The sequence below is a fragment of the Asterias rubens genome, chromosome 19, assembly GCF_902459465.1.
Source record: "Asterias rubens chromosome 19, eAstRub1.3, whole genome shotgun sequence".
Classification (NCBI taxonomy): domain Eukaryota; kingdom Metazoa; phylum Echinodermata; class Asteroidea; order Forcipulatida; family Asteriidae; genus Asterias; species Asterias rubens.
Window position 1 is genome coordinate 10,451,280 of NC_047080.1, and position 12,310 is coordinate 10,463,589.

The 12,310-nt window shown below is 39.2% G+C and overlaps 1 protein-coding gene across 1 annotated transcript in view; it reads left to right on the forward strand.

The window, feature by feature from the left end:
- Window positions 1–9,820, forward strand: part of LOC117303071 (valine--tRNA ligase-like) — a 16,879-nt gene extending 7,059 nt beyond the window's left edge. The window contains exons 10-23 of the mRNA XM_033787138.1: window positions 25–128; window positions 1,162–1,320; window positions 1,828–1,918; window positions 2,744–2,849; window positions 3,311–3,381; window positions 3,514–3,744; window positions 4,366–4,513; window positions 5,256–5,383; window positions 5,721–5,876; window positions 6,750–6,956; window positions 7,490–7,601; window positions 7,883–8,055; window positions 8,398–8,547; window positions 9,085–9,820. Coding sequence (XP_033643029.1) covers window positions 25–128; window positions 1,162–1,320; window positions 1,828–1,918; window positions 2,744–2,849; window positions 3,311–3,381; window positions 3,514–3,744; window positions 4,366–4,513; window positions 5,256–5,383; window positions 5,721–5,876; window positions 6,750–6,956; window positions 7,490–7,601; window positions 7,883–8,055; window positions 8,398–8,547; window positions 9,085–9,162 — 1,914 coding nt within the window. The 3' untranslated portion in view covers window positions 9,163–9,820. The remainder of the gene's footprint in view (window positions 1–24; window positions 129–1,161; window positions 1,321–1,827; window positions 1,919–2,743; window positions 2,850–3,310; window positions 3,382–3,513; window positions 3,745–4,365; window positions 4,514–5,255; window positions 5,384–5,720; window positions 5,877–6,749; window positions 6,957–7,489; window positions 7,602–7,882; window positions 8,056–8,397; window positions 8,548–9,084) is intronic.
- The last annotated feature ends 2,490 nt before the right edge of the window (window positions 9,821–12,310 follow it).

The window sequence follows — 12,310 nt, forward strand, 5'->3', positions numbered from 1 at the left end:
TCTTCTTATTTGTTGTGCTATTAGGGGATGAAGCGATTTGAAGCTCGTAAGGCTGTGTTAGCCGCTCTGAAGGAGAAGGGTCTCTACAAAGAAACAAAAGAGAACCCAATGGTTGTTCCTATCTGTAGGTGAGTCAAATTCCTGAGATGTATCTAGTTATGTATCAATTTATGAAGGTCCTGCGGCGTACTCAGCAGCCACTGCCAGCAACACTGGGGCAAAACCTGTTCTCTTAAGGAAACACGTTGCCTTGGATCAGACGAGTTGGTCTATACAAAGCTTTTGAAACCATTTGTTATGAAATGCATATGGTTAGAAAGATGTTTTAAAAATAGAATATAATGATCCACACAAGTATCACTCAAAATTGCACGGTTTTCCATTTACGTCGCGAACGAACACGATCTGCCATTTATGGGAGTCAAAAATTTGACTCCCATAAATGGCCGACGGTGTTAGTCGATGAGGTAAAAAGAAAATCATGCAATTTCGAGGCATATTTGTGTAGATCATTGTATTCTTCTTTTAAAACATCTTTCTACCCATATGCATTTTATAACAAACGGTTACAGGATGCTTTTCAAGGACCAACTCAACCGATCCAAGGCAATGTGTTCCTTTAACAATACGCTTAAATGTGTTCTTTTACATGCATTTACACAACTCAGTGGAGGTCCAATCTGAAGGATGCAGCAATAATGGTTTGTGGCTTGCTTTAGGACACAAGTGCCAAGGCCAGGGGTGGATTTCACAAAGAGTTAGGACTAGTCTTATCTCGAGTTAGGACCATATACTCGTCCTAACTTAGGACTATCCATGCAATTTGTATATCTCCTAGGACTCGTCCTAGGTTAGGACTAGTCCTAACTCTTTGTGAAATCGACCCCTGGATGCAAACCCACACTCTGCTGATCTTTAACAGATGTTGTGTCCGGTGCTTTAACCGCTCTGCCACGACTCTAAAATGCCGTCATCAGGGACAAGTCGAGGCCACCTTTCTCGCTTTTTAATAAATCAGAATTAAATTAGAGTTTCACTCATTTATTTGCACGGGATGCTGAGGCCAAGACTAATGTACTGAATGTTCATTCGTACTAAAAGGTACATATGAACCTCATCATCGATATGACATAATGGCAATTTGTATGGTCTCCATTCCAGCCGCTCCAAAGATATTGTTGAGCCTCTGCTTAAGCCACAGTGGTATGTGGACTGCACAGACATGGCGGCAAAGGCCATCAAGGCTGTAGAGGAAGGCCAGCTCAAGATTGTACCAGACATGCACATCAAGACATGGAACAACTGGCTGACGAACATCAGGTCAGTGTGTGGTTCAAAATTTGTATTTTTATTTATTCTTGACATACCCGAAAGCACAATTAGCGCCATAACAGAATGGATACGAGAAGAAATGTTTAGTTTTAGATGTGGGAAGAAAACCCCAAATGGGGGAAAACCCATGTAATCCGGTAGGGGCAGAAAACCCAATCCACATACAATGCTCCGGTCTGAGGTGGGGTTCGAACCAGGGTCCACTGGTAGTTTTCCTCTGGTAAGGGGCACTTCTTTGAGAAAAACGTAAATTTGTATTGAAACCTTGCAAAGGGCACCTCGGCAAAAGCACAGCGTGCCATGGGTTAATTTGAGGCCTGAACCTTTTTTAAAAAACACAATAATAGTGGCTTCTTATATATTGCTCAAATCCATCACTCACTGACGCTCATGGTGCTCTAACATTATTACCCCTAGTTACTGTAAAAGTATCACTTCAAATTAAGAAAGCCCAAACTGTTGTTGATGTTATTGTTATTGTTGTTTTTTATCTAGGCAATGGTGCATCTCTCGTCAGCTTTGGTGGGGCCACCGTATCCCGTGTTATTTTATCACTGTCAGCGATGATAAGGTCCCCGCCGGTGATGTAAGTCACAATATGATTCGTTTTTAAATTCAGCAAATAGTGCTGTCGTTTTTGCTTTTTCAGACTACTAGACTACTTATCATTAGGCAATCTGACTGTCTGTTTACCATCTGGGCCCAATTTCATAGCGCTGCTTAGCGGCTGATTTTTTGCTTACTGTGCGATTTCTATTTCATAGCGCTGCTAACCGTAAGCACACAAAAGGCATGCTAACCTTCCGGTGCTTACCGCACAAAGAGATATGACATCACAATGCAAATCCATGGTAAATGTGCAATATGGCCGCCCAATTCTTCTGCTAACCTGTGAAATACGCTTGCACCTTAGCGAATTTTTCTGCTACAGTAAGCACGAAAATTTGTTTACCGTTTTGCAGCGCTATGAAATTCGGACCTGATCTTTCAATGAATTCTTGAACTTTCTGGAGATGATTGAAGTAAAGGGTTTGTTTCAAAAAAAAAGGGGGGGGGGCAAGCGGGGATGCTACATTTGTGTAAAGTAGGATTTGAAACTTTGTATGGTGGAAATACAAGATAGTATTAGGTTTGCGGTAAAGCCATGTAATGATAATATCTAAATGAGTTGGGGTGGTTCTGAAAAGAACCGTTGGTTTTAACTCGACATTTCAATCAATGATCGTCTTCAGAAGAGCATACTGATCGAAACGTCGAGTTGAAACCAACGGTTCTTTTCAGAACCACCCAAACTCATTTAGCAGTATTAGAGAATATCATAACAATGAGTTACCTCAAACCTTTACATTTGTGTATTTCTTACATTTGTGTACATTATAATTTTATGTTTCAATTTTGATTATTTTGACAGAACGTGGACAACAATTACTGGGTTAGTGCCAGAACAGAAGCCTTGGCTCTGGAGAAAGCTGCAAAACGGTTCAACGTTCCAGCTGAGAAAATCTCACTCAAACAAGGTACGGTACAGAATATAAATATGGGTGTCAAAGCCAACATTGATCAAATATATACAAAGTATCAGAAGAATATTTTAATCTGTGATATTTCTGACCATTTGCCTCATAATAACTTATTCATCATTTCCCTGTCCATCAAAACAATTTCGCAGACATTCTGTTGACAGTATGCAGCGCTTCAGAAATAGCTTAAATCATGAAGATTGGTCTTCAGTCCTGAGCCCAGTTGAACCCAATGGTTGATTTAAGAATTTCATGACCACTTTTTAACCATTTACACAGCATTTATATTCCTCTTGACAGATTCAAACACTCTCCAACAAAAAAACTCAACAAAGGTCGCAATAGATTTCCCTCAATCTTCTTAAATCCATCAATCATAAAAATGTGCTTTATCGTTAACCAAAAACTTAAGATGACAATTCGGTAGCATGTATTCCTTTGCACTTTCTTTCTAACAGATGAAGACGTACTTGACACATGGTTCTCATCAGCACTTTTCCCATTCTCCATCTTTGGATGGCCTGACAAGGTAAACTCTTCTCCCAAAAATAATTAAACAAATTTTTATATTGCCTAAGAAGACATAGCCAATACAAAGGGAAAAACAAGTTCTAATTGATATTTTGACCTTTGTACTCTGAATGACCTTTGACCTTTACAGACTGAAGACCTTGAAGTCTTCTATCCCGGTACCCTTCTAGAGACTGGTCACGACATCCTCTTCTTCTGGGTAGCTCGCATGGTGATGTTTGGAATCAAGCTGACAGACAAGCTACCCTTCAAGGAGGTGTACCTCCATGCTATGGTCAGAGACGCTCACGGACGGAAAATGAGTAAATCTCTCGGTAACGTCATCGATCCGATTGATGTTATTACTGGTATCACACTAGAGGTAAGATTCAGCCCTAGGAGTTGGTGGCAACGGCCTCTGAAAAAAATAATTCTAGCTCACTCCTTGAAGTGGCCTTCAGGCCTTGTGTGTTGGGAGACTTTCATAAAATAACAAAATAAAAAACACAATAACCCTGAACTCTCCAACTACAGTTCTCCTTTCAGATCAACCAATCAGACCAGTGACTGACTCCACACTAAAACCTATGAACCCCTATAAAAAAGCCAATACCTCTCACACTCTTCAGTCTCCTGACGATGACTAGAGCAAGCTAGTTGAAACATTGAAACCAATTAAGAATTCACTGAGGTAGTGAAGTTTATAACGAGAAGTCCCCTTAATCAACAAAGCCAAAGTAGTACAAGAACAGACTCAAAATGAGTTGAACAAGCACTCAGAGAGTTTGTGTTTATGTGTAAGTGTAGCTCGATACTCTTGAAAGAGAATTGAAAGATAAATCACATTCACAGTCACAAAAATTATAGAACGATATTGCACAATGAGGTATTTTATTTGAGTAAAAACATAAGACCATCAGGCTTGTCTCCAACTAAAATCACAGTCAACTTTGAGCCCTGATTATGCTAAGCAAGTTTATATTTGTTGTATTGTTTGTTAAAGAATCTTCACAAGTTACTTGACAATAGTAACCTTGATCCGAGAGAGATTACCAGAGCCAAGAACGGCCAGTCGGCGGACTACCCCAATGGTATACCAGAGTGTGGAACAGACGCATTGAGGTTTGCTCTGTGTGCATACACAGCACAAGGTAAGCAAAGTTCACTGATCAGAAATAAAGTTAGTCATCTGGGTCCAATTTCATAGAGCTGCTTTTGAAGCACGACAAAGTCATGCTTACCAGAATTACCAGCCTAAATAGCATTTCACTTGTACAATTTGTGACTGGCATTCTGCTCATTCCTAAGAAATTGTTAAGCAACATCTTCTGCTCGGGCCTTGTTGTTTGTTGCCACAAATGGCAATCGGGCTAGGGTAGTGGTATCTGTCCTCGCCTTCCACCTCATAGGACCTTGGTTCAAATCCTGCATGGGGCACTACAGTATGTGGATTTGGTTATATTCCCCTCCTGATTGTGTGGACTTGCCAGGAAATAATTCACTGGGGTTTTCCTCAAACATCTAAAACTGAACCTAGTCTAGTTACTAAGTTTGCTTTTCTGAGAATCCTTGGCTCCGCAACAAGAATTATTATTAGGTGAGGTTTTAACTAGTGTTGGTTCTGAAAAGAACAGGGCCCAATTTCGTAGAGCTGCTAAGCACAAAAATTTGTTTAGCATGAAATTTCTGCCTCGATAAAAACACGATTACCAACCATATTCCCACATGATTTTCAGTATGAGCAAACAACAGCTGAATACCAAATACGCAACAAATGGAAATTTGGGTTGTAATCCTGTTATTCGATCAGTATGCCCTGGAATGACAGAATTGATATTAAATACCAAAAGCCCAAAATCTTGAGGAATGGCACTTTTTTTTCTCTTGTTGCAGGTCGTGACATCAACCTTGATGTTCTACGTATTCAAGGCTATCGATTCTTCTGTAATAAACTCTGGAATGCCACAAAGTTTGCTCTCAAGGCTCTCGGGGATGACTTCAAGCCAGTCCCGGAGTTCAAGGTGAGTGGAAGTGTCTCTAGAAGGGCGCAAAGGTAAAAGTCTTGCAAGCAAAGGTTCAATCAGTTAAAGAGTTCAGGTCATAATCCTCATGGAATCAAAAAAGAACCTTTCAAGCAAGCCTTTCTTTTTTCTCAATTCATTCTCTCGTATCACTTGGTGTTTCCACTTTCACAACTTTTGATCCAAAAAGGGTATCAACATGGTGTTTTAACAGCGTAAAAGCATAGATTATGCTCTTTTCAAATGTATCAATGTACAAACGACTGATCACACTACATTTAAGAATCGGAACAGTGAGTGTTGCTTGACATTCCTATCTTTGTGTTTTGATCTGCAGTCAAATGGTTCGGAGAGTCACATAGACAGGTGGATTCTGAGTAAGCTAGCCAGCGCTGTGAAGGTCTGTGAGGATGGGTGGCCAGTCTATGACTTCCCTGGTATTACGACAGCTATTCACTCCTTCTGGCTGTATGACCTTTGTGACGTCTACTTAGTAAGTACCAACATAAATATCCGTAACAACACTTATTGGGCACTTAATGCGGTTGTTTCTAAGCGCACATTCAGTATTTTCCTGCAAGAAGGTATGTGCGACTATGTTTGAATTATGAGATCTACTCCTTTAACACGGCATCATGTAGGTTTACAAGGTTTACAACTCTTTGTGAAATCGACCCCTGGTGTCACCGAATGGGACTCAAACCTACACTCTGCTGATCAGAAACACAAGAGTATGAGTCCGGTGCTCTTAACCACTAGGCCACGACACGACAATTTTTTGTCCACACCTCAGCTAGGCATTCAAGTTGTAAAAATTCATCATCCCACTCTCTCTTCAGGAATCCATCATGCCTCTACTGCGAGGATCTGACTCCACTGTGGTCGATATTGATTTGTCAGACAGTAGGAGGGTTGACTATTGAATGGTCAGACCGTTGGAGGGTCGACTATTGAATGGTCAGACCGTTGGAGGGTCGACTATTGAATGGTCAGACAGTTGGAGGGTCGACTATTGAATGGTCAGACAGTAGGAGGGTCGACTATTGAATGGTCAGACAGTAGGAGGGTCGACTATTGAATGGTCAGACAGTAGGAGGGTTGACTATTGAATGGTCAGACAGTAGGAGGGTTGACTATTGAATGGTCAGACAGTAGGAGGGTTGACTATTGAATGGTCAGACAGTTGGAGGGTCGACTATTGAATGGTCAGACAGTTGGAGGGTTGACTATTGAATGGTCAGACAGTAGGAGGGTTGACTATTGAATGGTCAGACAGTAGGAGGGTTGACTATTGAATGGTCAGACAGTTGGAGGGTTGACTATTAAATGAGGGTTAACAACATTCCTTATTCCCTTCTCTCTTCAGGAATCAATCAAGCCTCTACTTAGAGGATCTGACTCGCCAGCTCTTGCCAACACTCGTCAGGTTCTCTACACCTGTCTGGATGTAGGTCTGCGTCTCATCTCACCCATCATGCCGTACCTTAGCGAGGAACTCTACCAGAGATTACCGCGCAGGACAGAGAATGAACCTCTGAGTATATGTGTCACTCCATACCCAGAAACAGCTCAGGTAGGACCCCCCACAAAAAAACAAAAAAAACAAGAAAGGACCTCCAAGATGGGATTGTTAGTCAACCAAGCCCTACAAAGTTGTATACCCCAATTGTATATTTTGAGAAAGTTCTATTTGAACAAACTATTTTAAAACAAATAATATTCATGTTTTATTTTTATTTCATTAATGCTGATTAAAACACATTTGCAGTAAAAAGTATTGAGTTATAGTCTCTATGGTACGATATGGTAGTTAATACGATAAAAAGCAGTATTTTAATGACAAAATGCACATACAAATTCCCCAAAGATAAAAGACCCAGAACTACACAAAAGGACAATCTTATCCCAGTACTGTCTCTACACAGATTAGGAAAACGGTGCACAATGATAAAATTTTCAAGTCGCAGACGGGTCCTGGAGGAACACCAGGCAGTTCAAGACTGCATCCAAACCAATGACAGCAATAAAACAAACTGTCGTTTGTTGATAAGAGTAATATACGAGTTGCAACGTCTATTTTATAACACTTCAATTGGTTGTTTTCAGAATCCGTTCTACAACGAGCAGCAAGAGGCCGAGGTCACACTGGTCCAGGACATCGTGGGTAAAGCACGATCAATGAGATCAGATTACAATCTCACCAAGCAGAAGATTGATAGTAAGTCTACCGTGTAGCTTTTCTTTTCAAAAGAAACCAAGTTTCTCAGCATTTAGAGGTATTATACAGGATTTATAGAGCTGGGGGGAGGGGGCATTATATCACTCAAGTCATGAAATACTTTTGACTTTTGGATGAACAAATGCAACACAATTAGCAAGATACATTTGTTTATTGAGAAAGACTTGGACACTAAAAGCTGGGTATATCAGGTTAAAAATGCTACAGAAAAGCAGGCACTGAAAGAGTTAATAAATAGCTTTCTTATTCTTATTTTTTAGCTTACTTGAGATGCACTGACCAAGCTGTGGCAGATACTCTCAGCCAATACCAAGATCTGATCATCACACTATCATCGGCATCAGCCGTGCACTGCCTCGTTGGAACAGCGCCCCCAAGTGGCTGCGCCATGGCAACCGTATCGGACAAATGTGAAGTGCATCTACTACTCAAGGTTTGTAAATCAACCAATCAACACAAAGAAATGACTTTTGCTTATCATTAATAAAAGGGGCATGAAGATTTTGTACATGAAAGCAGATGGAATTCATTTCTAAGGAGATAACGATCAAAGAAATATTGATGAAGAAAAATTCAGAGCTACCCACCAGGCTAGGTGGGTGGTCTAGTGGCGAGACATCTGCTCTAGCAATGCAAATGATGTGGGTTTGAATCCCACCCGAGTGATTTGCCTGTGGATTTTTGTTCACAGAACTCGGGCAAAGTACTGAGTTTTTTTATACACATTGGTGTAAGGGTAGAAACAAAATGTAAGAAATATTTTTTTATTTCACAGGGGTTGATCGATTCAGAGAAGGAGATTGTCAAACTAACTCAACGAATCGAGAAGTTAGAAGTACAGCGGAATAAACTCCAGCAGGCCATGGCTGTTGCTGACTACGCTACAAAAGTGCCACAAACTGTGCAAGATAGTAATAAAGAAAAGGTATGTACAGGGGTTGTCATTAACACAGTATCGCAAGAGTGTTTCATTGTAAGCCTTCCTAGCTCCCAACAAAATCCAACACCATAAACTCAACACCCAAACTGTTGGACTTGCTGAATCCTAACTCCTGTCAGTGTTATGTAGATGTTGGAGCCGAGCCTTCAACTCAACACCCAGACTCGCTGAACCATACAGTGTAACTCTTGTGATTGATTGACTAGGGTCCTGTTTCACTCCAACAAAATCCAACAAAATTTGATAACTCAACACCCAAACTGTTGGACTCGCTAAACCCTAACTCCTGTGTCTGGTTGACTTGAATTCTTCCTCAAGCCAACAAAATCCAACACTATACAATACCTCAACAACCAAACTGTTGGACTCTGATTATGGTGGTGTGCCTGGTCCCATGTAAAGCATGGTCAGTTAACTGTGCTAGTGCAGTTAGCTGACCAACAGAATAAAAAAACATATTGTTTGATTTTGAAGGACAATCTTTCCAAAATAATGCCTTAAAAATGTCATCCTTTGTTACAGATGGTCCAATCAGAAAATGAAGTAAAGAAACTCCAAGATGCGATGGCTATGTTCCGCTTGGTCGGCCAGGAGAATTGACCTTTGAACTGTGAAAGGTCATAGTTCAAATAAGTGTGCAACAAGATGTATTACAGAAGGCAAGGACTCCAGAGCTATTATACACTTTATAAATAATTGCTCTTAATAAGCTAAGAAGAAAACATAATGTTCCTACATATGAGTTGGAAATTTATAAATGTTTTCAGAGTATTAGGCTGGGTATTCATTTGGTAATGATTTCAAACTGTCTAGTGTGTAATTTCTATCTGTTATAAAGAAAGTATGTCAGTAAGCATCCTTTGAAATGATTTTGTCTGAAACGCCCCCCGCTAAAAAGAATTCATGAGCAACATTTTAATCATCAATGGAAGTGTCCTTTTCCCTCTTACAGATTAAGTTCAAGGCCTGGCTGTAAACACAAACATGGAAATACTATAATTTAAACATGCATACTTCATACTTAGTTTTTGACCTTTTTGTCAGCAATGAATCTCAATCCTGTTTTACATTCAAATTTGTGCCTTTAACTACAGCCACTTCATTTTGATACTTTATTGATTCCTCGATCAAAATACTTGATAAGAAAGTTGTGGATGTATTCACATAAAACCATGTCAAATGCTTCACTTAAAGGCAGTGGACACTATTGGTAATTGTCAAAGACTAGCCTTCACAGTTGGTGTATCTCAACATATGCATAAAATAACAAACCTGTGAAAATTTGAGCTCAATCGGTCATCGAACTTGCGAGATAATAATGAAAGAAAAAAATACCCTTGTCACACGAAGTTGTGTGCGTTTAGATGGTTGATTTCGAGACCTCAAGTTCTAAATCTGAGGTCTCAAAATCAAATTCATGGAAAATTACTTCTTTCTCAAAAACTAAGGCACTTCAGAGGGAGCCGTTTCTCACAATGTTTTATACCATCAACATCTCCCCATTACTCGTCACCAAGAAAGGTTTGATGCCAATAATTATTTTGAGTAATTACCAATAGTGTCCACTGCCTTTAACATGTTTTCACTGTACTGATAAGTAAAACATGCCTGGAATATGTCACAATGGTGGTGTGCGTCTTCAATATTGCTCAAAGGGGGAAAATCAAAAAATTTTCGTAATGCTTAATCATTTATATAAAAATAAATTATTACAGCATATATTTGAGCAGAAGTTTTTGTGCGGATATGAATCTTTTTAAACAGAAGACTTTTAAGTCTGAATTTCTTCAACAGATGCCCTAGGTCTGGAATTTCTTGGAGGTCATGGTCTTTGTTGGTCTTAGCCTTCGTGCCCCTTCAAAAGTTTCCCGCAAAATTTTTTTTTAATGGAAGTGACCAATGCAAAATAAAAATGACCTTGCCCTCTCATAGATGAAAGACCAGGCTGGATATGCCCCCCCCCCCCAAAGGACTTCTCGTAAAATTTATTGTTAAAACTTACTTTCATTATTTTTGCTGGGTTTGGGGAGCACCTATTTTTTGTGTGTGGTAATCTAGTGTATTTCTAAATCTTGCTTTTATTTGGAGGTAATATTTTTAGTTTATTTATTCAAAGCGCCTTCTTTAATGGAGTAAACTTCTTACCAGTATCACATGCCTTTATTGTGTTGTGATATCTTTGGTATAAATCTAAAATACTGATTATGACAGAGTTCTGCCACAAAATATGTCAGCTTTAACTTAAAGTTGCTGAGGTTATTTACCAAGTATGACAGTGGATTTTGATCGATATGGGGCTGTTCTCTTTCAGGATTGCTTTATTATTTAGATTTAATTTTCAGATCAGGTGAACTACAAGAATTTATGTTTAGCTGTTTTAAAAGTGAGGGTTGGTAAACAAATGTGAGTTTTTTGTATAATGAGTGTACTATTCTGAAGTATCACACATCTGCTATTCGGATCAAGGGAGGGTCACTACTCAATTAAATTTAATTCAAAGAACTTTATTCATCCGCAACAGGCAATTACATCAGTTGGCCAGCTCCATATACAAACAACAGTTAGGACTAGAAATTGACACTATTATACACTCAAAAGATTTTGACTGAAAAGTTGGTGCACCATTGTGTGCGCTGCCACTTTGTTTCTAGACATCCTAGATACACCACTTTGTAATCCGAACTAATTGAGGATGTTCATGTTTTTACTCAGGGATGATGAATCCTTTAAAAGTAACTTGATCCATTTCTTGATTTGGGGTTATTCTACTTAAATGCAATTCTTAAGATATGTCTTTAAGCAAGTAACATATGGAATGTAGATGTTATAATTAAAATACATATTCAAACTTGAAACCATCAGTGATGAAATAAATTACTTTGCAATGTAACTTCAAATAAAACGTTTGTTTGAGAGTATTTTTCATTAGAATGAGATGGGTAAGGTACGATTATTGAAAACTATTTTGTACTGGGGAGGGGGAAATAAAATTTGAAGTGGCAGCAATGCTGTCATTTTTAGAAGTTAATTTTTGTTTTTTGAAATTGTTATCTTCTAAATATTCACAAAAGCAACACATTTTTAAATGTAAAGGTTTTTTTGTTGTCTTTTTGGCCTGGTACAATAGTTGTTTCATTCTCTTCAGTGGGTACGATTAATTATTAAAACTTGCTGATCACCAAGTTGGCCCCAACCACAGTTTAATTCCCAAGTTAGTATGTTTTTATCCTGAATGTCTGACGTCACACTTCGAGGCTCTGGCTGTTGCACCAGAGAGTGCCCTTCTAGGTCAATCCCCATCCATAATCACCTTTCACCATAATTAATTTCACATGGAAACACGACGCCAAATCCTACATACATGACAACATTACATGCAAGTACATGTACATGTACATCATAGCATGTCCATCATAATAATACACTGTGAACACGTCACTTTAACTTAGCAGACGACCGAAAGTAAGCTTTCCACATCTGTGTTTTGATTGGTCCGATGTAATGTTGGCAGCTGCACCCAAATCACCTTGGACCAATCAAAACAGTGCACGTTTTGTAGGCCTTAGTTTATGGTCAATGTGCGGTTTGAATGTCTCGTGTTTACTATACTGACGAGCAAGGTGACATGTACCCTCTTTGCTAATACTATAGTCATCATATAAACCTCGCCCAAAGAGGAGGGCAGCTGTTTGTGTCATGCAAATTGCGTATAACATAATGATTTGGTACAAAACTAGCTCTAGTACAA